This window comes from Phlebotomus argentipes, unplaced genomic scaffold (genome assembly GCF_947086385.1).
Source record: "Phlebotomus argentipes unplaced genomic scaffold, Phlebotomus argentipes genome assembly contig_15, whole genome shotgun sequence".
Taxonomy (NCBI): domain Eukaryota; kingdom Metazoa; phylum Arthropoda; class Insecta; order Diptera; family Psychodidae; genus Phlebotomus; species Phlebotomus argentipes.
Genome location: NW_026776181.1, coordinates 13,405,923 through 13,429,387, shown reverse-complemented (window position 1 = coordinate 13,429,387; position 23,465 = coordinate 13,405,923). Strand labels below are relative to the sequence as shown.

General features: G+C 40.1%; 5 protein-coding genes across 5 annotated transcripts in view; 2 read left to right on the top strand and 3 right to left on the bottom strand.

Moving 5' to 3' along the window:
• Positions 1 to 691: 691 nt before the first annotated feature.
• Positions 692 to 6,187, bottom strand: LOC132261500 (protein peste-like). The gene is made up of 5 exons (XM_059760343.1): positions 5,777 to 6,187; positions 2,735 to 2,860; positions 2,370 to 2,675; positions 1,576 to 2,295; positions 692 to 1,514 (listed from the first exon to the last, which is right to left on the bottom strand). Exons 2-5 carry the CDS (start codon positions 2,855 to 2,857, stop codon positions 1,074 to 1,076), a joined length of 1,590 nt encoding a protein of 529 aa, XP_059616326.1. The 5' UTR covers positions 2,858 to 2,860; positions 5,777 to 6,187; the 3' UTR covers positions 692 to 1,073.
• Positions 5,053 to 23,465, bottom strand: part of LOC132261491 (uncharacterized) — a 126,325-nt gene continuing 107,912 nt past the window's right edge. The window contains exon 6 of the transcript XR_009468429.1: positions 5,053 to 5,065. The gene's annotated coding sequence lies outside the window, so the exon portion shown is untranslated. The remainder of the gene's footprint in view (positions 5,066 to 23,465) is intronic.
• On the top strand, positions 7,666 to 8,811 carry LOC132261517 (WASH complex subunit 3). The gene is made up of 4 exons (XM_059760362.1): positions 7,666 to 7,921; positions 8,018 to 8,182; positions 8,252 to 8,529; positions 8,596 to 8,811. The coding sequence occupies exons 1-4, from the start codon at positions 7,871 to 7,873 to the stop codon at positions 8,660 to 8,662; spliced, it is 561 nt and encodes a 186-aa protein (XP_059616345.1). The 5' UTR covers positions 7,666 to 7,870; the 3' UTR covers positions 8,663 to 8,811.
• On the bottom strand, positions 8,712 to 9,445 carry LOC132261522 (large ribosomal subunit protein eL42). Its single transcript, XM_059760368.1, has 3 exons — positions 9,312 to 9,445; positions 8,982 to 9,155; positions 8,712 to 8,914 (listed from the first exon to the last, which is right to left on the bottom strand). The coding sequence occupies exons 1-3, from the start codon at positions 9,312 to 9,314 to the stop codon at positions 8,777 to 8,779; spliced, it is 315 nt and encodes a 104-aa protein (XP_059616351.1). The 5' UTR covers positions 9,315 to 9,445; the 3' UTR covers positions 8,712 to 8,776.
• On the top strand, positions 9,703 to 17,605 carry LOC132261523 (bacchus). The gene is made up of 3 exons (XM_059760369.1): positions 9,703 to 10,025; positions 14,166 to 14,313; positions 14,490 to 17,605. The coding sequence occupies exons 1-3, from the start codon at positions 9,921 to 9,923 to the stop codon at positions 14,540 to 14,542; spliced, it is 306 nt and encodes a 101-aa protein (XP_059616352.1). The 5' UTR covers positions 9,703 to 9,920; the 3' UTR covers positions 14,543 to 17,605.

The following is a 23,465-nucleotide window of genomic DNA, read 5'->3' as shown; positions in this document are numbered from 1 at the left end:
CGCTCTTTTTCGGATGGTATTTCATTCTCGGCAGAGGGAAAAAGCACAGCCCAACATTATTCTGAGACATGAAATGGCAATTTGAGAGTGAAACATCTAATAGAGAGTTTATAAACGCGATAATTTTCTTCTATCCCAGACTGAGAATGAGACAATGATGAATTAAGAATTTATATTGTACCTACTTGATGAAGAATCCGAGCGTTTTATTGTTCGTAAATGCTTATTTAGCTTCTTGAGGCGACCCAGGAATTTTTTCCAAAATCTGTGACTCATGCATTTTTAATCTTTCAGATAGTAATAATCCTCCACAACGGCGATTCAACTATGATTTGTTATCTGTATTCTAATGAATAAAAATTTTAGGAATGCAAAGAACTGAATTTTACGATAAGAATTTAATTCCCTGCAAAACTTCCCCGACGTGACGACGTTCGCTTAATCAATGAAGGTTTCACAACCGTTTCCAATCAGTACAAGTCCAGCTGCTGCAAATATTCTCTACATTCCAAGTTAATAACATTAATCCTGATAATGCAGAAAGGTGGTTTTTTCGAGTTCAGCTGTGGCATCATCATAAACCGTTACAGCAGGCATTCTACCTACAAAGGTGAAAGCTCTCGCGATACGGCAAAGCTCGCAGTGCGAAGATAACGCCATGGAGTATGCAGAAGTTGGAAGTAAAACTGAATTCTATGCTTAAAAAGATTTTTTCATATATATTTCTCTTCCGAACGCCTTCTACAACATCATAACAAAACTAAACTTATCAATTGGAATGCAATCTTACATCTAATGGTCAATTTATTGAGTCTTTTGGCACTTTTCATGGCTTTCATCAATATTATGTAGTAATATTAATAAGGAGGGCACCTTTCGGATCACTTTTGTCAATTAGAAATCTCGCTATTTTGATCCCACTACGTTCAGATAATAATCTCCAAATACTATATCTCAAATCTGCACATTTGATCCACTCCACGGAGGATGTGACTGTATAAGGTGATCATTTAAAGCTAATTGGACACTTTGGTATTGAGTCTAATTAGTCAGTGATTTATAGAAGTTCAGATTCAATTGTAGGATCCCTTCTCGCTGGTCCTGTTGGCGTGAGATCTCGCTTGAGACTTGATCTCGGCTGATTTGATGCCATTCGTGAAGATCAGCGGACTGTCCGCCTCATCTGGTCCAGGAGCGCTCTTCTCCTTCTCCACATCCCTCTGTCGCTCACTCGATCGCTCCGATCGACAGATGAGCTTCAGCAGTGGGAACCAGAGGATCAGCAGGATCCCAAAGATGATCACAACGCCCGCGCAGATGTATCCGATGGTTGGCAAACAGAGCACCTGGCGCAGATCTGCGGCCAACTCTGGACTGACTGTTACCTTCTGTTGGAACCACAGGACGGGGAAGAACACGGTGGGAACGTCTTGATACAGAGCGATGTTTGAACTTGGACGAATCAGGAGATTGAGCTGGAATCTGGCAGCAACTTCCAATGGGATTCCCATGGTCTATGAGAGAGAGAAAATGTGTTTAGAACAAAATCTCGCCAATTTCACGTCTTCGACTTACAGGTTCAATGGTGAGGAAGAACTCGTGCTTCTCCTTGGACGGATTGATGCCCTCAACTTGATCGAGGTAGAACGGATCAGCGCCGTAGAAGTGAGGAAATGAGACGAATACTGGACTTCCGTAGCGGCAGGAGGAGATGTTCAGGACGCCCGATGGCATGCATTCGCCCGCGCAGAAGCACTCATTCTCAGGAAACAGAGTTCCATTGTCAATGGTTCGAGCGCCTCCGCTGTACTTGTAGCCCAAAACTCCCTCGACTTCGTATTCGGTCTCAAAGTCGAAGGGCAGAGTTCGGCACATGTCAGGCGAGAAGAATGAGACCTGATCCTTCTGCAGATGCGGTGGGTAGAATTCGCCAGCGGAGCCATTGATCATGCCACAATTGCCTTCAAAGAATCTTGTCCTGCTGCCATAGTTCCAGTTCCCAATTGTACCTATCTTGGAGATGTCATCGGCTCCCGTGAACATATTGTAGCGCCCCATGAGACTTGCAGAATTGTTGCGCATGTAGAAGTACCCGGCACGATCGAAAGGTACAACGATGTCTGAGGAGAAAGCCGACATTTCCTTGGCCATCTCGATGAGATCGTCTTCATAGCCATCGAACAGGAGCTCTCGTGCGGTCTTCGTGACGTGAACCTCCTCGTTGTAGAGACTCAAGCCGAGGGACACCTTCTTCTGCTCAACATAATTCTTCCAGCGAACAGTTTCCGCGGCGGACTGGAAAAGTACACAAGAAAGACTTGCAAATCCTCTCTCTAATTAAGTGTTAAGTGTCTAAAGACAGTAATTACCAGAGCCACAATGTTTACAGTGGTGATAATATCATCGAGAGATCCTCTACTTCTCTCAGCATCGAAGTGGAAAAGACTGAGTTTCCCGAAGCTGATTGTTGAATTTTCCGGATGCCACACGATATCCACTTTGTCGGGCTTCTCTCGAAAGACATACGGTCCGAGTTCCTCCACAATCGGCTTCACGGACGCATTGCCAAAGTCCTCGTAGTTTGTCCAATTGAACAGGTAGATTTCTATACTCATGTCTAATGGAGGAGACTTCCACGTATCGAAAGTTCGAGTATTTGGTGCTAATTTCAATTCCTACAACGAACACCAGTTTAAGAAATCATCCCAGATGTCTGAAATGCTAGTCAACTCACATTAGTAATTTGTGTGTCTAGAAAGTCCAGCCAAAACACGGCGAAGAGTGTGCCAAAACCGGCCAAAATCAACCCTATCGTGCCAAGGCAGCATTGCTTGCTGAACAGGTCCGTCATCTGCATGATCTGCAATGAGAAATCCTCGTTAACGAGTCCCTTGTGCAGCGCAACTCATTCACTTGACATGGATGAAAGATGAGATATTTCGTTCTGTACTTTCTATCTGTGCATAGCCAATGCCTGAGGTCAGTCTGGGCACGAGTCTTATCGTTTGTCTTGCCACCCAATCAGTGAGAAATCGAACTCAGCATTTTCCTTCAAATGTCACCAGGCAACTGATAGTGCAGGAAATGATGTTCGCCGGAGAGATTTCCCTTTGGAATATGGCACAGCATCACAGTGCATGTGCACTTGAATGATTTATCAACTAATTCATAATAATGTCTTCTTTTGCCAGCATAGAATTGTACATAATTGACTTTACTCGTTCAGACAGTTATTGTGGAATATTTATTGGATTTTCTGTAATTTCCTACATATGCCAGAAAAATACTTTATTGCAATTTTATTTTTTCCTAATTACTTTTAAATAACCCCTTGAACTTCTTGGTTATTCAGTATGCAATTCTTTCCATAAATGCTGCAGAAGTATTTTTCTTGGAATAGTTTGAATATATTTTTAATCTTCAGTAAAAGATTAGGAATTATATATGGGAATTCCAATTGAAATTGCGCATTGATTACGAGATAGTCTAACTATGAATTAAAGTCATTGTCATGATTTCTTAAATAGTTGCACTGAGACAAAACACAACAGAAGCACACACTTTTGCGATTATCCATTTATGCAAATATGTCAGAAAAGCTATAAGCTTATTACATTCTCGCAACTCAATTAAATAGCGTGATCTTGACAGAAATCATTAATAATCATCACACGTTAAATGCTTTATTGATTGCTGTGACAATAATTGATCATGAGCTGGCAGAAAAGTTTCAGCTTCAAATTTGGCCAAATCTGTAATGCCATTGACTCATATATTTTCGCCATGCGTAAATATTTGATAACAGTTTCATAATGAGAATCCGAATTGACTATGCAAATTTTACAACGTATTTTTCTGCTCTTGAACTTTATAGTGCGTCCTCAATATTGCGGAATTTATGCATATGAATACAAAGAAATGCATATGTTTTTCGAGTTCATTTTCCAGTGTCTGCAAGAGAAGAGGATCTCTGAATGATAAAAATGGGCTTTTCATTTGATATTCTCTCCTTTAAATTGAACAATTCATAAAGAGTCTCGACACGAAGAGATTGCTCTCTATGGCGCGTACTGCTAGTTGATTTTCTGTCCTTGGCGTAATGAGCCAATTGAAGTGACTACCTTCTTCAATTGCCCACGCCTGAACTGCAAGAGAGTTCAACAGAAGCGCACAGATGCAATTTGCACATCAGTCTTCGTCTCTGCGCTCATCTGTGTCTAGTGTCGGGTCAGCGGTGCAAATTTTTAATCAATCATGTAAATTCAATTTGATTGTGATAATTAGACTAAAGACCCGTGAAGATGGTCTCTGATTGATGGACTTTGACTGGAAGCACACATCTTGTCAGTCACTCCTCGATCTCGACTCCCAGTCTAATTGAATTCGGTTTCCCGCGAGATCGTCTGAGGAACGACGCGGCATCGCGTGGAATTGTCAATTAATTGACCTTTTGCGCGCTGGCGGACAAGCCACAGAGGCACGAATTATATGCAAAGCATATCTGCCGATGATTATAAGGAGGATCTGCCCAATGAGCGCGTAATCAAGTGGAACACGAGAGAACTATTTCCTAATTGCGGCAGACGATCGAGAGCAATGAGGCCATGTTCCCAATTTGCACATGCAAAGATTGTCTCAATCTTCCAGAGAGTCGCCAGCTTCTGACTCACTGTTGCCGATACAAGTCCAAGCTGAGAGGCATTTTATTGCCCAACCAGATAAGCACTATCAGTCCCATGGGAGTATTTGAGTTTACCCAGGGTTAAAGTGTTGGAGCACGAAAGCGGAGTCACGAAAACCTTTCAATTTATCACAATTTTGAGACGTTTTGCAAATTCAATTGATCAATTGAATTTGTCACACGATCGTCACATCATCTGGGAAATACGGCCCTAATCAGTGAGATGATAGAGAGCTGAATGTTGTGTTATTTGACTTTGAAACAGATAAATGTAACATAAACCATCGCACAAAACATTTGGAATATTTTGCAACAAGCCAAAATTTCAGTGCCAAATCTAGATCGAATAAAGGTTCAAAAAGCGCTTCAATTTCCGTAAATGTTCTCAAATCCGCATCATTTTTCCCACAACAAACTAATGAACATTTCTTATCAGATAAAACCACTATAGTTTTATCTCTCTGTGCATTTTTCTTAATCCATCTTGATAGTTTTCCACCTCTTCAGCTCTGATTTGGAATTAAGGGTATTTTCCAGATTGATTATGTTCACACTCGTCATCGGAAAGCCTCGCCAAGAGGGATTATGTTCGCGGTGAATTTTTCCTATGGCTATCGGAAAAATTGCTATCTGTGTGTGAGCAATGCTTAATTGATAAGGCGAAGACACAAATTTTGGCGAAAGATCACACTCCTTATCAGCGTGTAATCGCTATTTAAACAATCTACTCGACATTTCTTCATTTCTCCCAGAGCGAACAGATGGGACGAAATTCAGCCAAATCATCCGGGCTCAATATTTTATCAATTAAGCGCTATTTGCCGCTCTACTTCATGGTGTGCGTTCTCAGACTCTATAATATGTAAATTCACAAGGAAGGAGATTTGTCGTCCCACGTGCGAGGTGTTATGCTGAAGGAATGTCTAAATGTGCTATCTTTTCGCGATATTTTGCGAATATAACATTACACATGGCGAAGGCAAGGCGACAAGTTGTTTTGTCTGATCAGGCGCGTTCTTATTTACAAGGAGTGAGTATGTAAATAGATTGAATTGGTGGTTGAGAGAGAGAGCAGAAATCTCTCGCTATACTTACAATTTCAGTTTCATTCACACTTGCCACTCAAATCAACCAATTCACTTGGCTATTAATTCGTTAATTTTTTAACTGTCTCACCCACAAAAGACTTGAGTGAAGAAAATTGTTCACAATTGCTAATAATTTGGTCTATTGAAACTTCTGCACATCTTCCCGCGCACACAATTTCGCCGCCACGGATTGGATGATCTCTTGTTTTGGCCAGCAATTTGAATATTTTCAATGTCACGCACTCAACACACGAATTCTGGCTGTGCAAAATTCTCGCAGGCACTTTTGGCGGTGCAGGACTTTGATGAGGGGCGCAACTCTTTGTTCCACCACTTCTTTGTCCCCTTCAGGCTGTGGCTGAGTCTCGAGGAGCTGCGATTCTCTTTGTCTGTCCAAAGGAGCGACTCAAACTCAACTGATGGGAGTTGAGGAACTGATGCGATTACCAAGCCAGCAACCGAGAGTCTCTCGTATTTCTATAGCAAAACTCACACACATTTCTTCGCCTGATAATGTCACACTTGGCATTTTCCTCATTCTCAATGCTCGCATGTGTGCGAAACGCACCACAGTTTGTCACGAAGAATCATTCATTCGCATTATCATACTATTTAGGAAGACGATGTAAAGTGAATCCTTTCTATAATCAATTATTTCATTCGCTTCATTTTGTTCTTGATGTCCAATAAATTATGCGTAGTCAGAGTGTTTGTCATGATTGTATTGCAGTCATTGCAGTTGAGAGCAAATAGAGTTGCAAAGATAATAAATTTTATAGAGATTTCGTAACTTCTCAGTAAACAAGAACAACAAACAAATAGACTGAAAATAGTTCCCATTTATTTCATATTATCTTATGCGTTTATGGGACTTTTGAGTCACTTGAGAATCCAGACGCAAACTAGACTTAAGTTTGATTCTAAGCGCTGTAAACACTTTTTTCTGAGTACACTGAACTCAATTTGAATTTCGGTGGACTTGAATATGATTTTTCTAATTAATCTCACACTCTTTCCCGACGCAATAAAGAAAATTGGAGATTTCTCTATCGCCTCTCGCAGTTCAAGGGGTCATTTCAGTTTATTTTGAAGGAAATACACATTTCTTTTTCTCATCTTTTTTCTTTCAATTCTACACACGAATGCAAAAGGCCATAAATTACCCCTCCCTCCACACCTCCCCAAAATACATCACACAGACTTCACGGCTCTTATCTACCGTCAACTTGACTTACAAATTACTCTAACAACAAACAAGAAAGCCTCATTGGCACAGTTGTCCTGTTTTACAGTACAGAATTTGAGCTCCGCTGTTGTGCGAATTTTTACGGTTTATTTTTAACTCGGACTCCCAATTAAACAATTCCGCAAAGAACAAGTGAATTGGATAAGCGAATGTCTGTTGGAAAGTGATTCGCTTATCATCTCTTGATTACTATAAAGCGCGCAGGTGTTTTGTGGTCTCTTGAGAATGATAAGAATTTTATATCTTGAAGAGCTGGCCAGAGTGTGTGAACAGTTTACGTGTTGTTGAATTCTCCCATTGAGTAACACCATTAATTCAAGATTTGCTCATGAGATTAAACAATTTGTCTAGGCGTTTGCAAAATTCTTAATAGAGATAAGAAAGATTGCTGAGCATGAAACGCGGAAGGTGGTTGATTCTTACGATTAATCGCCTAAATGTAGGCAAAACTCTGCTTTCTTGCACTTTTCCAGCAGTCTTTCCAGTGGAAGAGAAAGCCAAATAAATCATAATTTCTTCACGGTTTATATGATTTTCATGCCAAAAATTCACCAATTATCAGAATTGATTGTATTTCAATACTAATTAACATAATTCCCAATTAAGCTGGAAATACATTTAGGTGACATAGAGATTAGGCGAAGATCAAGGAGAACAGAAAACAGACACATACGATCCAAATTGTAGCGACGCGATTACAATAGCCGCGATGGCCTGGCGACGATGTTGATCTGCAATGGAACATTTTCTACCACTGTCATTCGTGATAAAGAAAATGTTGAGAAGGGAAAAGGAGATGTAAATGTATGAAATATGACGAGGAGGAATGTTTACTTGAGCAGTTTTCGTAGTTAAATGGATGAAGCGGATTTCGCGGTTCTGGGGCAGCAGATTGACAAGAGTCAGGTGAGTCCGCAAGTGTGAATTCCGCCCTCCAAAGTCCACCCCAGAGAGACACCCATTTTCTTGCGACACTCTCTCATGTTGTTCCCCCCAAATTAGGTGCCTCCAATCCATCAGAAACGTATCCTCGCATTCGTGAATCACTTTGTTGTTAGCACGGTGACATTTTTGAATAAATTTGTGATAAAATGTGAGTCAAAGTTCATCGAATTCGAGAACAAGCTGCAGCGAGTTGAGGCCTCCCTCGAGATTGTCGAGAGCAAAGTGAGTAGTTTCCGCTGAAATCTCCCGTTCTAGTCACTCTAAATGCCAATCTCTTAATTGTCTGTAAAGTTAGCATCCATTCCGGGAGCACAAGAGGCAGGACGTGTGGTGGTTCAAAGGGAAAATGAGGCGAAAGCTCCAGAAAAGGTCCCGGAAGAGGAGGTGAAGGTTGATCTCACTGAGTCTCCGCAAACAGCTGAGAGTGAGCCAGAGAAGGCTGATGATGGTGTGAAGGCTTGTGAGGATGTCAGATACAGGAAATACTTCAAGATGGTGCAATTCGGAGTGCCTCCACCAGCCGTGAAGCAGAAAATGGGAGCTGAAGGACTCAATCCGGATATTCTCGAGTAATTCATGACTATTTACAATCACTTCCCAATGAAGTTCTCTAACACATTTTGCATTCTCTACAGCGAGCCGAGCAAAATCCTTCCGGATGGCATTCAATACCACGAGCCCGTGGAATCCGATGATGACTGACCCACTGAAGCCTTGTTCTGTAGCCTCCAGAGTCAAATAAAGTCACAGATGCTGGGAAATGGACAAATGCGGCTTTTATTTCACTTCTTTGCGCCGTCACAGACCTGGTCCACTTTAGAACTGAATCATCTGTCCCTTCCTCTTCTTGTCGCCGCCCAACTCGAAGTGCTTGCAACGCTTCAGAGGTGTTTGCTTCCGGAACTTGCACTCACTGCACTCCATTCGCAGCACAATCTTCTTGGTTGTCTTAGCCTGTAAACAGAGAAGAGATCGCATGAAAATAATGTATCACAGAAGCCTTTCCAGACGAGTAACTTGCCTTCTTCCTGAAGATGGGCTTCGTCTGACCACCAAAACCCTGTTGCTTCCTATCGTAACGACGTCTGCCCTGGGAAGCTCTCCTCTCCTTGGACTTCTTGTACTGTGTCACCTTGTGCAATTTGTGGCACTTGCACTTTTTGCAGAAGGTGCGCCTCTGTTTGGGAACGTTCACCTGGAAGACAAGCACAAATTTAGCGGCCTCATAACCTCTCCACGACTCGAAGCACTCTAACAAGCCATATCTCGAGATAATCGAGAATATTTTGATATGAACAGGAAGAGAATTTTGTGTAGCATCATTTCACAGGGGAAAACTGGGAGTATTTACCATTTTTCCTCGAGTTTTTCACCGACAAACTCCAGTGAGATCCACGTTTCCTCACAAGTTTTGATGTAAAAGACTGCAAAGATGGCCGCCGGAAGACACGATGACAGTGGTGGAAAGAGCCGTGGTGAGTGCCATTGGTGGTGGATTTGTTGTGGATGGTGGGGAAATCTCAAATTATAGTCTCGAAACCCTCTTATTGAACTCATAAGATTTTACTGAGACCCTCTGGAGGCCCGCAAATAATTCCAAAAAATTCTCCAGAGCCCCCGCTATGCAAGTGGGTATCAGAAATATAGGAAAAATGCACATGCGAGCGGTGAAAAATCATAAAAGCCGGCGGCGGTGTCGAAGGGGAGTTTTTCGCTGGGTACGCCATCTTTGGTTTCTGTGGAAGGTGCTCAGTCGTGTTTCAGCATTCGACCAGATCACTTGGGTGGAAAAAAAGCAGCAGTCGCTGAATTTTTGCTCTTTTCTCAAAGTATTAATTTAATTACTCTCCTCCTTTGACTTGGATCATACCAAAAGACAGCGTGTCCACGTTGAGAGTACCACACTTAACAAAGTATCTTAAAGTTACAAATTGTAAAACAACCTCCTTACACTACAAACATGAGTTCGACGGAGAATAATAGCGAAGTCGCGGTGGAAAATGTGACGACAAATGAAAAAGCCGCCGAAGCAAAGGAGCTCAAAGGCACAAAAAGGCCGGCAGAAGTGAGTTTATACTTGATAATTCTGTAGTTCTGTACTTATTTTTGTACTTTCCAAGAAATCTTCACATCGGTAGATTTTGCTTATTCTTGGTTTTTTTTTGCCCACTTCGGGAGCGTTCTTGCCGCTGGGATACTCGAAAGCGTGGAAAATTCGGGTTTTCCGTCGTGTGTGTGAAAAATGTGATTTCCCGAGTAGGCCATGACTTTCCCCCTCGTGTGAAAAGTGTAGTTGCAACGATTGTCCCCATTTTCTGCACTTCAGCGCTTGGCTTTCCCACTGAAAAGCCACGGAAATGGATTATCGACGCACGAGTGTGCCTTTTGGGGCCTTTTCCCGTGAAGCCGGCCGGTTTTTGTGTGAAATTCGAGGTGAGCGTCGCCTCTGAAAATGCTCAGCGTCCCCTTTCGTGCTTCACGCGCGTTGTTTCACTGGCGTTTCTCGAGGTATTTCCCTGCACGGAGCGCTGTGAAAGTGCAAAATGGACCATTTTCCAGGATGTTTGCCACCTAATCCCAACGACCTTGGTGGAAAGTAGCCACTTTTTGCCCACTTAGTTGTGTGTAGTGTGTAATGATAAATTTTTCAATGGAAGAAAAGAAACATGGCGGCCGCGCGCGTTTCTTCGAGTCTCGCCTTCAGAATGTGGCATGTGCTCGTGGGCTTGCGAGTGCATTGGCGCTTTTCACAGCCTGCCGCTGGGTTTTTCCTCCACTTGAGGTTGGCGGCGACGGCGGAGGGAAAGGAAAATCCCAGCCCATAGAAAATGGTGGCGCTCTTGTGAGGAATTAGGACAATTTTGTGTTCCAATTTAACGGCTAGAGGAGAGCGAGTGGGAGCGAAAGGGAGAGGGCAGCGTGTGCGAGAGGAATGGAGACATGGGTCGCGATTGAGTGTATTTATTGTTGTATGGTTAGTTGAATGGACTCACCAGAGGGGGGACTTGGAGAGGGGAAGAGAGAAAAAATAGCATGTTTTTCCTCTCATTTTGGCTTGGCGTCGTTTTCTCGATCAGCACACACACTCGCAACACAGCTCCAGAAGCGCCCTGGTTCTCGAGTGAAAAGTGCATTTTCCCAATGTCTGAGAGACAAACTCCTTGATAAGGAATCACCAGGCGCAGTGAGACCTTATCTGTAACGGCGCGAAAAATATATTTTGTAATTTTTAAGGCCTTTGTTTCTCACAAAAGTACATAAGATGTTTATTTTATGATGTCTTTCTCTCTCTCTCCCTGGCTTAAATAGCGCTGTTTTTTTTTGTCCTGTCGGTTTTCATACATTGTTTAGCACACATTGTGTGTTTTCACTGACATGAGAAGTGCGGGCGGCGAGAGGCTGTCATATAAGAGAGAGATTGTCGATATATTTGTTGGGAAATTGGCGCGTGAAAAGCGTGACTGGTGTCTATATTCCCTTATTCTCGGCTCGCACTCGCAACAATTAAGTAAATATACTACACTCAGGGTACTTTGGGTGTAAATCGCTGATTGGTCATATGTTGCGTGTAAATACTGTAATAGATTCCCTACACTTCCTACTCCCGTGGATTTTCTCCTGCTTTCGTCGCTCGCCACCAATAGTGGTGCGAAGTGTGGAGAGGTTATGATCAAAGCTACGATGGCTTCTCTTCATTGTGATGATGATGATATTCCCCCCAGAAAAAGCCATTGGAGTGATGATCTAAGTGGAAAATATAAGGAAAACTCTCTCTCTTGAGAACGGACTATCTCACACTTTGTGAGTGGGTTCAGTGCGAAAAGAGGATGGAAAGAAAATCAAAAGCACCTCTCATCCATTTCTCTCTCCCCCGAGTCATCGAGTGTGAGCGCGCTAGATTGAGAGAGAGAAGACTAGAGAGAAGCCGGCAGAAGGTCAGAGGAAAGATGTGTGCCTGATAAAAAGGTGCTTTTATAGGGGAGAGAAGGCATCAGACAGGCTTCTGGCTCAGAGATATTGCGGAAAAGTGATTTAGGGGGGAAAACTGTCTCCCACACGCTATTAAACCTCATCTTTCTCCCAGAGACGCAAGTGTGTGTGTCGGTGTGTGTGTGGCTTCACATTTTTCCGCTCTCCACTTCTTTCATTCTCTGCAATCTAAACAACTTCTTTGGTATGTGATTCTCTTCTCCCGTACTAAAGCTAGATTGGTGTAAGTGCGTCTCTGGTGGGGTATTTAGAACTATGAGTGTTGCGGCGTCACCGCCGCTAAACATCCGCCTATCTCACTCCATCTCGCATGCTTTTGCGGCTATGAGGCTATTGAGAAGTGCATCACGTGTCTCTCGGTGTCTACGAACCATTCACCACATCCCATTTGCCCTGAGAGAGAGAGAAAGAGAAGGCGTGAGAGTCGTTTCGGCTTCACTGCGGCACATTTTCCCTTTTCAAAAGGCCCCCGCGCGCGATCATGTAATCATAATGTGTGCGAAGTGGAGTAGAAAAAGGATGGATATTGCGCGCTTTTGGAAAGTACGCCTAATCTGGGTGATTTAGGTGATAAAGTGGGTCTCTCTAGGAGTGGGAGAGCGAGAAGAGCGTAGCAACACTGAGAATTTAGGTGGCTTCCTCCCCTCTCTGGCGGCTTCACACACACACACAAACACACGCGGAGAGTTCTTGATGAGGTCGCGCCGGGCTTTGAGGTGAGAAAGAGAAGTGTGTGTCTCGTGGTCTAGGGCGAATTGGGAAGGATGGAAGTCCCGCCCAGAATCCTAGCGGCGCACAAACACACGCCGAGTGTGTCACTTTTATTTTTCGAACAAGAAAATGTTGAAAGAATTTTATGGTTGAGGGGGAAAAGTACAGTGAGTACGGTTGTAACGTGTGTTATGAGGAGAGATGGTATTGCTTTTTTTTTAATGTTGCGCTTCGCGGGTGTTCATGATGTGGAAGGCGGAAATGATGAGGGTGCAATTTTATGGGGAGTTCCGTCAGTTTTTTTTCCTTCACTATCTCTTCACTTTATATTGATTTTGAACGAGGAGTCTACAAATGGGAGAAAAGGAGGAAATTTCCCGAAAGCTGGAAAGAGGAGGCGAGCTCGCTCTTTTTGGGTGATTTATATAGAATGTGGAGTCATAAGCGCCGCTCTACAGAAGCCATTATGTTTCGCCAATGTGTGTGAGAAAAACAAGTATATTTAGAGTAAAGAAGATTTAGGATGGGATTGTTGGACAACCGCCGCTGCGGGGCGAGAGACGCGACGATGGGGTGGTGGGGGTCATGAGATAGAAAGCTGTTTCATCACTCAAATGATACGGGCATGGGAGATTGCAAGAGGGAGATGGAGATTCGGCTCTAAAGCTCCTCATTCCTACCTAAACGCGCCGCGCTCTTCTGTGTTTTGTGTAGTTGTGGAGCAGTGGCGTAACGAGGGAAGTTGCCGGCATGCGCAATTCATAAATTTTACACGACATGACGCTGCCTTTTCTACTTACTACGCGTCCAATTTTCGTTTATTTTTTCCCATCTCTTTTGTGGGACTCCTTCGTTATTTGCTGCGTGTGTGTATGGCTTCCAAAACTGAACAAGAAGAAGAGTGATGATGATGGGAGATTGTGTGTGCGAGAGAGTGCGGCTTGTGGCCACAAACACGCGCACGCACACACATGCGATGGGTGTGAAAATACGTTAGCGGAAAAACGTTAGAGAGAGAGAAGAGAAGAAGAAGAACGCCTGACGCCAAGACTCAAATCTGGCGTTGCTTCATTGGGAGATGGGCTTATGCGCGTTCTCTGAATGGAAATTTTCGTAGACTTTCTACATGGTTGCTCTGCCCCGAGAGTTTCCCTCCAACTCTGCTCTGGCTGTGCGTTGGTTTGTGCGTTTGGACGAATGGGAGAGTTCAGGTGGTGATGGCTTGTGTATTGCTGCCAACTGTTGGCGTGTTCTCGACTTCTTGCACGGCGGCCACGCGTCGTTATCTCTCTCTGAATGCCGAAGAAAATGAAAGCTTATTGAATTTTCTTAACTTTAAGAGGCACGTTGTGGCTAATATTCAGCCACCATATCAAATATTTCGGGTGGAAACAGCACGAATGTGTGGTAACACACATCCGAGAGCCACTTCAGAAGAGTCTCCAGAGGCGGATTATTCACTTTACTAACTATAGCGCATTTTTCTCCTTGTGTGTCTTTTCAGGAAAAACCTGTAGAAGCGAAAAAGTCGAAAAAGGAGGAGAACGGCGGCGGGGATGACGAGGAGGAGGTCGAGGATGAGGGCGAGGAGGTGGAAGCTGAGGATGAGGAGTACGACCTTCCCTATGGCGAAGAGGATGTAGATGGTGAAGGTGAGTTGGCTGTCCTTTTGTGAAATGACAGATATATCCTCTGTTTAAGGAGTAGCGCAGATACGCTTAATTGTTCAATTTGCAAATTTCACAACCCTCTAATATGCTTTTTTCTTTATTTCTTGTGTTTCCTCCCTTCGCGTTGCGTCGTTATTTCTCGGTGTGTTAATCGGCAGATGATGAGGATGAGGAAGAGATTGATGGTGAGGACGACGATGATGATGCGTAATGGCCTCGATTTAGCAAAAAAAAAGGCTAAGTGCAGTGACTGAACGAACACAATTAATATATATAGACTATTTTATCTCTCGACTACTGTGAGTGCAGTGTGTTGTATAATTTTAAATTACAATTTTTGACGAGGATAAAATGATGAGGAAAAATGTAAAGAACACAAGAAGATCATCCATCAAGAATCAACAGCAACAACAGATCGTCTGACAAATGTTACATGGGAAGAAATAAACCATGTGGAAAATTGTAACTGCAGCAGGATTTTTTTTTGTCTAATAATTGTGTAAAATGACGAAAGAGCAAAGATACTAAATTAATTTGTAGAGAGAGCTGATCGTTTCATTTTAGAAGAGGAGTAATTTAAAAAAAAAGAGGAAAGAAAATGTCAAACTTTTGTTTAAAAAATCGAAAGAATGATAAAAGTAGCATGAATGTAATTAAAAGAAAAGGGAAAAATGAGAGAAAGGAATGTCACGAAGATCCACACAAGACACACCACCATCGCAAAAAGGGAATGATGAGATAAAAAAACACAGGAGAGAAGAAAAGTGGTAGAAAAGAGTGAAGAGAGAGTAAATGAATGTTGTGAAATGCCAGTACATGAACAGCAGATCATCTCCTGAGCCCGCGCCCACCCAAGATAGAAGATTAAAACGCAAAATCATGGGTATTTAGTAATTGTAAAACACAAATTCTATCAAATAAGATTGACTTAGATTCACAGAGAATGTCTTAAAAATTTAGTGTGACTTTATCTCACGATGATTTTTTTTTCTTTTTATGGTTTTGTGTACACAAATTTTATCTCAACTTGTCTTTGATCAATTCTTATAATTTTTTTGCTATAATAGGAAAAAAAAACAATAAACTAGGTTTTCTTTGACGAAACACAGAGAAGATATACAAGAGCAACAAAAAAAAACAATCTGAGAGGAACTCATGCAAAAATAGATTAAAAAGGTTATTTTTAATTCTTTTTTATATACAAATCTTACTTATAAAAATATTTTTAAAGGAAAAATAAATTGTAAAAAAGAAATGGTGTTTTTTACTGTGCAAATTGTGGTGTTCAGTTTTTTTCGTTTATCGCTTGCTCACGGGCCGATTTTCTGCTGACTTTTGTGTACTGTCTTTACCGCGCTCTGTCCAAGAACGGTGGGAACAGTCCTGAAGAGGAGTTTAGATTTGTGCTAAATATTCCTACATCATTCGCACTAAGAATGATGTTGACAAGTAGGAAATGAAATCCACCCACCTGACGACATGAAATGCTTTTCTTCGACTTACACAGAATCATTTCTCGAAGTGGTGGCGAAGAAGTGTGAGACAGAGGAGGAGTTTTAAATGTATTTTCCAACATGCTATATACAACCAAAATGTTTCTAAATATCCTTGAAGAGAAGAGATTGAAAATCTTATAAATCGGAAGAGCAATTTGATTTGATAAGGCGAATGAGAATCACATGAGGTTAGCGAAAAAAGTGAAGAAGAAGGAAGAAGTAATTTAATGGTAATATTTAAATTAATTGCATATAAAGGATAATGAAGAATTACACATGTAAAACATTAATTTGTATCGATTGCATAAGAAAGAGAGAAAAAAAATATTCCATCTCATTTGTGTGCAAGAAAAGAGGAAGAAAATAAACTTTATGTTAGATATCAAATCATTGTATTGGACAAATGTATAGAATAAAGATGCATTACTGAATAGAATCACATTTGACGTTCATTGAGAGGAAAGGTAGAAAGTAAAAAATCACTCAGTTTTAAAGGGTTTAAATCAATAAGGAAATTATTAAGTAAATCTAATAAATGTACAAACTGTTTTTTCTGAAGTATTTAATTTAAAGAAGAAAAAAAGTAAAAAGAAAACACTCATTTCTTGGGTAATCATAAAAAGATAAAAAATCAATGTGAAATCTTTTTTAGTTTCTTATTAACAAACTAACTCTTGATTAATATGAAATAAGTTTTGAGAGTAGTTGAGAAAAAGGGTTGAATTTCGTTTAAACTATCATTTTTAGTAATGTTCTATTGACACACAATTTTACCATCACACGTAACGTAAATTTCACACTTAATATTTAAGGATGTTTTTTTTTCGTGAAATCGCGCGAGTAAAAGATTGCATATTTCATCTGCGTTTTCACGAAGGTTTCTCGGACACGGAACATAATTTCTTCTCATTGGAATTTAAGAACAAGAAGAGCAAAGAGTTAAAATTGACTAATGGCAATAACGATTAAGAACCATAATTTTTCTCTCATTTGTAATCTGTAATAAATCTAATTTTCACAGAATCAAAGAACAAAGTGGATATATTGTGGAGATTGAAAGAGTAAAGAGAAAAAAAACAGAAGAAATGCAAAACTACTCATAAATAAAGAAGAAAATAACATAGAAATAGTTTATAAGAAACCGTTTTTATTAAAAAATGACAGAAAAGTGAAAGACATTGCATACAACTGGTGGCATTTCGCTGCAAAACAGCGAGAAAAAGAGGACGAAATAAAGGATTATTGAAGAGAAAAAAAATTGTCATATGTGTATTTGAACTTTTTTCATTCACATAGTATATTAAAATATACATAGAGGTCAGAATTTATAATGTAAAATGTAGTTTCATGACATGAGATTCACGTTTCCCCCACGTTTTTTGTCCAAGTGTAAAATCTAAAATTAGACGCCATGAGCAATTCTATGCAGTAGAATTGGGTAAAAATTAAGAGATTCTTCCGAATTATTCAAATGGCATAATTTCACTTTTTCCCCCTTTTTGACTCACAGGTGAAAGAATTGTCTGCCAAAATGATACTTCATCGCATTTTCTTTATTATAAATACACACACACACACCCTCAAAGAAACACCACAAAAAAGATGACACATAATTTGCATACAAGTCATATAAAGAAGGTTTATTTGTGGTATTTAGCATTGAAGATTGCAAGGACAAAAAAAGGAGCATTGATGGGAGGACAGATTTGACGGAAAATTTTATTGATGAAAAAGAAAAAAATGAAAACCAGAAGAAAAACTATTTTAAAGAATAAAAATATAGACAATGGAAGATTTAACTTCTGAACTCAGGAGAGAAAATAAATTAATTTGGAAAATGTTTCCCACACACTTTCTTTTCTCACCTCGGCGCATCATTACGCCCCTATTCGCGCGTCCAATTCCACCCTGGACGCCCTCTCATCCCCTGCCTGAGCGCGAAGGGACGGGAATTTCCGTCCGCAGCTGTACATATGTATGTATGTATGATGCCGTGCATGCGAGCCAATCGCCTCGAAGCGTTGCGCAGAGTCGGATCGGCAGGTAGGGCGGAAGAGAGGCAGCTGCGAGGCTTCCTCTCGAGTGTTTGGCTTCTGAGAATGGTGAGTGTGCAGAGGCGAGTCCGCGGAGGGGATAAGCATTCTGCCACCTCGGGGTCTCCTATCGCCCTCTTTCATCGCTATCTCTTCAGAAATCTCCGAGAAAATTGGGAAAACAGCCTGCTCAGAATGATGATAAATGAAAGTGTGTGGATTTTTGAAATGAATATTTACGCTTGACTCCTTCATTCATCATATATACCCTTTTGAATTAATGCAATGACACTGCCCGTGGAATTTGTCTCTTATCCCCTCGCAGCAGCAATGAAGACCCTCTGAAAAGATGTTCCCTTCGTGGAATAGTACCTATAAATATACCTACCCGAGTATCGAGTGAACTGAAAGCAAATCGCACCCTCATGCATAAAATAGGACTCTCGCCCTACGTCATCGTCACGAGGATGGCATTTTCCGGCGGATTCGCTTCATCTGCCCCTTCCGCTGTGACCTGGATGTGACGTACTCACCTAATCATTGATTTCCGCTTCGATCGCTCGCGCCAACAATTGGGAAAAGTGATTTTTCACACTAAACATGCGCACTGTCGCGTCTGCTGACCCAATTTTCAAACTGCTATGCGCCTCAAGAAACCCGCCAAATGTGTGGAGTTTGAAATCAAATCGCCAATGTCGATAATGTAGGCAAAACGGTAAGATATTCATTTTATAAGAGCTTATTTTATTGTATTTCTAAGTGAAAAGAATATGTACATAACATTTTAACAGAATTGCTCGATAGTTTATTCTATTTACAGCTAAATAATTCTAAAAAGTCTAATAAATATTTTTATCAACAATTTCCTTTGAATCATGTAAGCTAGAAACAATTGATCTTCGCATTTATCATTCGTCAATATTCATAATAAAATTTAACAATCCAGTTTTCTTATCTACAGTATTAGGCAGAGATACAGTAAAATTTCTTCTGAATGCTCTTGGAATAAATCCTGCTTTTCTGCTGAATTCAGTTGAAGTGTTTGCATTTCATGGTGCCATAAATATTCCCAAGTTGTTGATCAGCAAATTTGTGAAGTCCAAATTCGAGTCCAGGTAAATAACGGTCTTCTGGTTTTGCTTCGATGTCGGATGGTCAGTGTCGTAAATCAGAATCATCAGACTTGATTACTTGTAGTAGAGTAAGTTGTAGAAGACATTTGGATATCTAATATATCATCTCTGGCGGCTGACATCTTGAGGACTTCCTATGCTGACCTGATACTGGAGCATTCGAATCCGTAAGTCGAACGGCAGTGTTTTTTCGTACTTCATTTGCTTTAGGAAATTTCTTCATAATTCCTCAGCTCATTTAAGTTGTTCTTCAGTGGCGAACGTCCACAAAAACACTTTTATGAATTTGATTTGAAGATTGATGCCTTGGCACTCAATTATGTTTGATGGCTTGCTCATCCAAACTAGATTGTTTGTCATCATTATTATTATTAAAATAATCAAATGATAAGTTCTAATTTTAAATCTTGTATGAAAAACAATATAAATTATTGAATAAATTCTTTTTTGAATATGAATATACAGATAATTTGCCCTTATCTTACGTGAGTCAATTGTAAGTCATGAAACAGAGTTTTATGAAAAAGTAAAGTGCGTTATGATAAATTTAAATTATATTTCTGAAACATGTTCAGGATTTTGGGATGAGAGTGTTCCATATAGAATATGTGTTATAAGAAATCACAGATTCGGCAGAGCATTGGCCGCTCCGTCCCATACTAAAAACCCAGCGGAAATCATCCCAAGCTAGGCTTGAGACAAAGTCCACGCGATCTGAGTATACAATTCAAGAAGTGTCTTAAATACATTAAAAATTCCAATTAATATCACATTTTACTTTAGGCCTTGCCGATCATGTCGCGATATTGGAGGTGATACAACGAAATGCTGCTCAAAATCGAGAACTATTCCTTTACACTTTCCTATGTTAGCATTTTCTATCCAATTTTCCAATTCTTGGAACTAACATGTGTAATATTTTTAAAAAGTAAATTACATTGTGATATCTAGTACATTATGAAGCGTTATATGAAAGACAATAAAAAAATCAGCGCAAATTCCCTGCTAATGATCTAATTACTAATAATCAAATTACGTATCTAATTACGCAGCGGGAATACTCGCCCGCAACAAGGGCGAGACAATAGTTAAAAAAAGTTATTGGAATTCGCTGAAATTCCACAGTTAAAATTCGAATATAAAATGACAGCTGCGCTCGCAGCGCCAGTGAAAAAGTAGTGGAAAAAAAGTGTACGAAGAGAGCGTCGGGTGAGTTTTGGAGAGCATTAAAAAGGGAGAATACAATAAAATTTACTGAATTGTTTTATTCCCAACAATGCTCGTCCAGGAATTCCAAAACATCAAGGCATACTAACATCATGCCACTTACAATGCACGGATCTTGTGCAGTCACAGAAACCGTATTAGAGGAAACGCAAAATTTGCCAGAGTCAGCAACGGTAATTGATCCACTATACGCCGAAGAGGAAAATAGTGAAGATCGACCGCCTGACCAAATTAGGATTCTCAGGAAAGTCCCGAGAGAAATTATTGAAAGTTGTGGGCTCCTATATGTATCGGGTATCGTCGCATATAAAAGGCGACGAGATGAAGATTTGGGAGCCCCAACTTCAAAAAAAACGAAACTCACAACCATGGCAAGCTGGGTTCAATCCATTTCCGAAGACGGCCTTTACGAACCCAACGAAAATTTTTTGAAAGAGCCACGCTGATGGAGAAAGTGTTCCGGGAGTATAATCCAAATGGGAAACTCAACAAAAATGGAAATTACATGGAGAATTTGTTGAGTAAAATGAGGGGACAACTAGTAAGTTGTTCCCAAGAGACCCAAAGATTATTCTTCCGGACACGAACACATATCCGCATACGGCGATTGTATGAAAAAGGAAAACAACGACGTGCGGAGAAGTCTCGGAAAAAACTGAAGAAAGTAAGTACATAAAATCCTTTCCAGTTTTAAATTTCTGTTAAATTTTAAATTTGTGTTTTGAGTATGAGACCACCTTATACTCCTTACACCATAACTTCCCGATCAAAACGGAAAGAGAACTCGAGAAAAAGCTCGACCAGAAAGCCGAATTACACATAAAAATTTTCAAACCATACATGCCACTGGAAAAAAACTATTCCAGTAGTGGTCTTTCCCGAGGAAAAACAGATAAAAGAAAAGTTCTTCAAATTCAGAAGTGGGAAAATACATGACTTAAACAATGCAAAATTAAGTTAACAAGATTCAAGTTTCAAACTTTAACAAGTTTCAATATAGTTAATGTTAGTGTTATGCGTTGCATCGCGTAAAATATTTACAAAAAATATTTACTGCTGCGAATCACGAACTGTACAATTACGTAAGTGAATCTACTTATTACATTCTAAGAAAAAGCATCAAATTCCCGTACTACTTTCTTATATGTAATAATTTATAATTCCCTGTACAGACAGGTGCTTGGGGATCTATTATTTTCTAAATTGCTCGTATAATTCTATTTTTGCACAGTTGAACAAGTTCTGCGCGATCAAAATGATCAGAGAAAGTTGATTTTAAACATTCAAGAAAAACAAAAGAAGTACCATGAGGAAGTTATCACCATGATTCAAAAGCAGAATAGAGCGTTGAGTACTTATGAGGAAAAGCTTTTGGATCAAATCAATCGTAAGTTACACATTAAATATATTTTCTTACAAAAAAAATTATGTACATATATTTTTTGTACTTTTTTTTCTTAGATCTGGGCAAACAAACCAAGACACAAATGGTTTCTTTGGAGGAACGTTCCGACTGCATCATTAGCGTCATTAATCCTGATCCGGATCAAGCTTTCCCAATCACGAGTATGGAGGACTATCAGGCAGTTAAAAACGAGTGGAAATCAAATTCCCAGAAAGCGAAGACAATGGTAGTTATTTTACTGTATATTACATCAAATAGAATAGACCAATATATTTGTTTTTCCTGTTCTGGAAAATGTATCTGACCAAAATATCGAAGACTGAAGGATGGTTGCTCAAAATATTTGCAGAGGAGTTCTTGATCCAGTACTTTAATTTAAATGGATCGAATGGGAGACGACATATTAAAAAGGTAATAGAAGAAATGAAACCATACTAACTAGACTTAGAATTGGCAATACTGTTCTCCCGCATAATTCAATTTTCACTGAAACATATCCTTTAAAATGTGACTGTTGCGTTAGGAGTGATACTGTGAGAGAATAATAAAACACATGTTGTTACTTGAAGTCGCCGTTTAGACGACTTCTACGCGGGAATATTAAAAGGTCTCGTGTCTTGTGACGTAGATTTAAGTGTACATCATATATTAATAGACTGCATAAAATTCCATAGTATAAGAAGAGAACTGAAACTAAAAAACAAAATAGAAGACTTACTAAATGATGATGAAAATGAAATACTGAACACTTTGAAATTTATTGATAAGATAGGTTTAAGCAGAGAAATATAGTTAGAAGAATAATGTACAGATGGCGATACCTTCTACTAGAAGACGTCATAATTGCCCAACACATGTTGTGAAGCAAAAACTTGATTTGTTACATTCAGCAACACAATGATTGGTTTGACGTGATGAACACTCGACTTCCCTCGTAGCGAGTGTTCAAGGAAGAAATGAGTGCAATGCTTCCGACAAAAGTGGATGTCACCAAAATCCACGAGACTTTGAGTCACCACAAGAAGTCTCGAAATGAGACGATGACAGCGTATTTCCACTCTGTGCGTACGTTCGAGGAAGATAATTCTACGTTAGCGTAACCAAACAAAGACGCGCAGAAAAATCTGCAAGAAAACTGAAGATTAAAGATTCTATCTCCAAATGAGATAATAATTATTAGTAACCTCAGCTGTATCAATAGCGCACCTCAAAAATTTGTGTAAGATCGTACCCATAAATGTCCACGGCCTCTGTTTAGGAGAATTAGAGAATGTTGATAAGACGAACTACGGTGTAGTTCAGAAAATAACATTTAAACAAGTTCTCGAGGCACTAGAAAAACATATTAAGGGATCACAGGCACTGTTGAATATCTCAAATTCGTCAAGTGGGCAACATTTCTGGAATCCGATAAGAAAACTCTCGTGGGACGCATAAATGATATCCTCACTACTGTATTTTTTGCTCGAGGGTAGCGTAACAATATAAAACAAACTCCTGGACAAACACCTAAAATTAATTTCATAACATCTAATGCCTATGAATCATTGGAGTTGAACACACATTCTCTACTCAATCACACAGTGACGGAAAATGTAGGACATATTGATCTAACGGTTTGTCATCATTAAAGAACAAATTAATTAATTAAGTCTATCTCCAAGTGAGATAATAATTGTGATTACCAGAAACTGGATTAGATTATTCAGTCAATCATCAGGAATTGAAACGAAAGGGAGAGTCATTGAAAGGACCAAAGAGAAAGGATCAAAAAATGGATAACTTCGTTGACTCTATTTCTAAAAACGAGATCGGTAAGATTACCATGCCGATTGCCAGA

Bases quoted from the DNA above. Each gene is read 5' to 3' on its own strand.
- LOC132261500 (XM_059760343.1), bottom strand. From the start codon at position 2,857: ATGCAGATGACGGACCTGTTCAGCAAGCAATGCTGCCTTGGCACGATA. The intron at 2,676-2,734 runs GTGAGTTGACTA...TGTTCGTTGTAG, and splicing joins TAGACACACAAATTACTAAT to GAATTGAAATTAGCACCAAA. The intron at 2,296-2,369 runs GTAATTACTGTC...GTACTTTTCCAG, and splicing joins CTGTAAACATTGTGGCTCTG to TCCGCCGCGGAAACTGTTCG.
- LOC132261517 (XM_059760362.1), top strand. From the start codon at position 7,871: ATGGATGAAGCGGATTTCGCGGTTCTGGGGCAGCAGATTGACAAGAGT. The intron at 7,922-8,017 runs GTGAGTCCGCAA...CCCCCAAATTAG, and splicing joins AGCAGATTGACAAGAGTCAG to GTGCCTCCAATCCATCAGAA. The intron at 8,183-8,251 runs GTGAGTAGTTTC...TTGTCTGTAAAG, and splicing joins TCGAGATTGTCGAGAGCAAA to TTAGCATCCATTCCGGGAGC.
- LOC132261522 (XM_059760368.1), bottom strand. The intron at 8,915-8,981 runs GCAAGTTACTCG...CTCTGTTTACAG, and splicing joins AGCCCATCTTCAGGAAGAAG to GCTAAGACAACCAAGAAGAT.
- LOC132261523 (XM_059760369.1), top strand. From the start codon at position 9,921: ATGAGTTCGACGGAGAATAATAGCGAAGTCGCGGTGGAAAATGTGACG. The intron at 10,026-14,165 runs GTGAGTTTATAC...GTGTCTTTTCAG, and splicing joins GCACAAAAAGGCCGGCAGAA to GAAAAACCTGTAGAAGCGAA. The intron at 14,314-14,489 runs GTGAGTTGGCTG...GTTAATCGGCAG, and splicing joins AGAGGATGTAGATGGTGAAG to ATGATGAGGATGAGGAAGAG.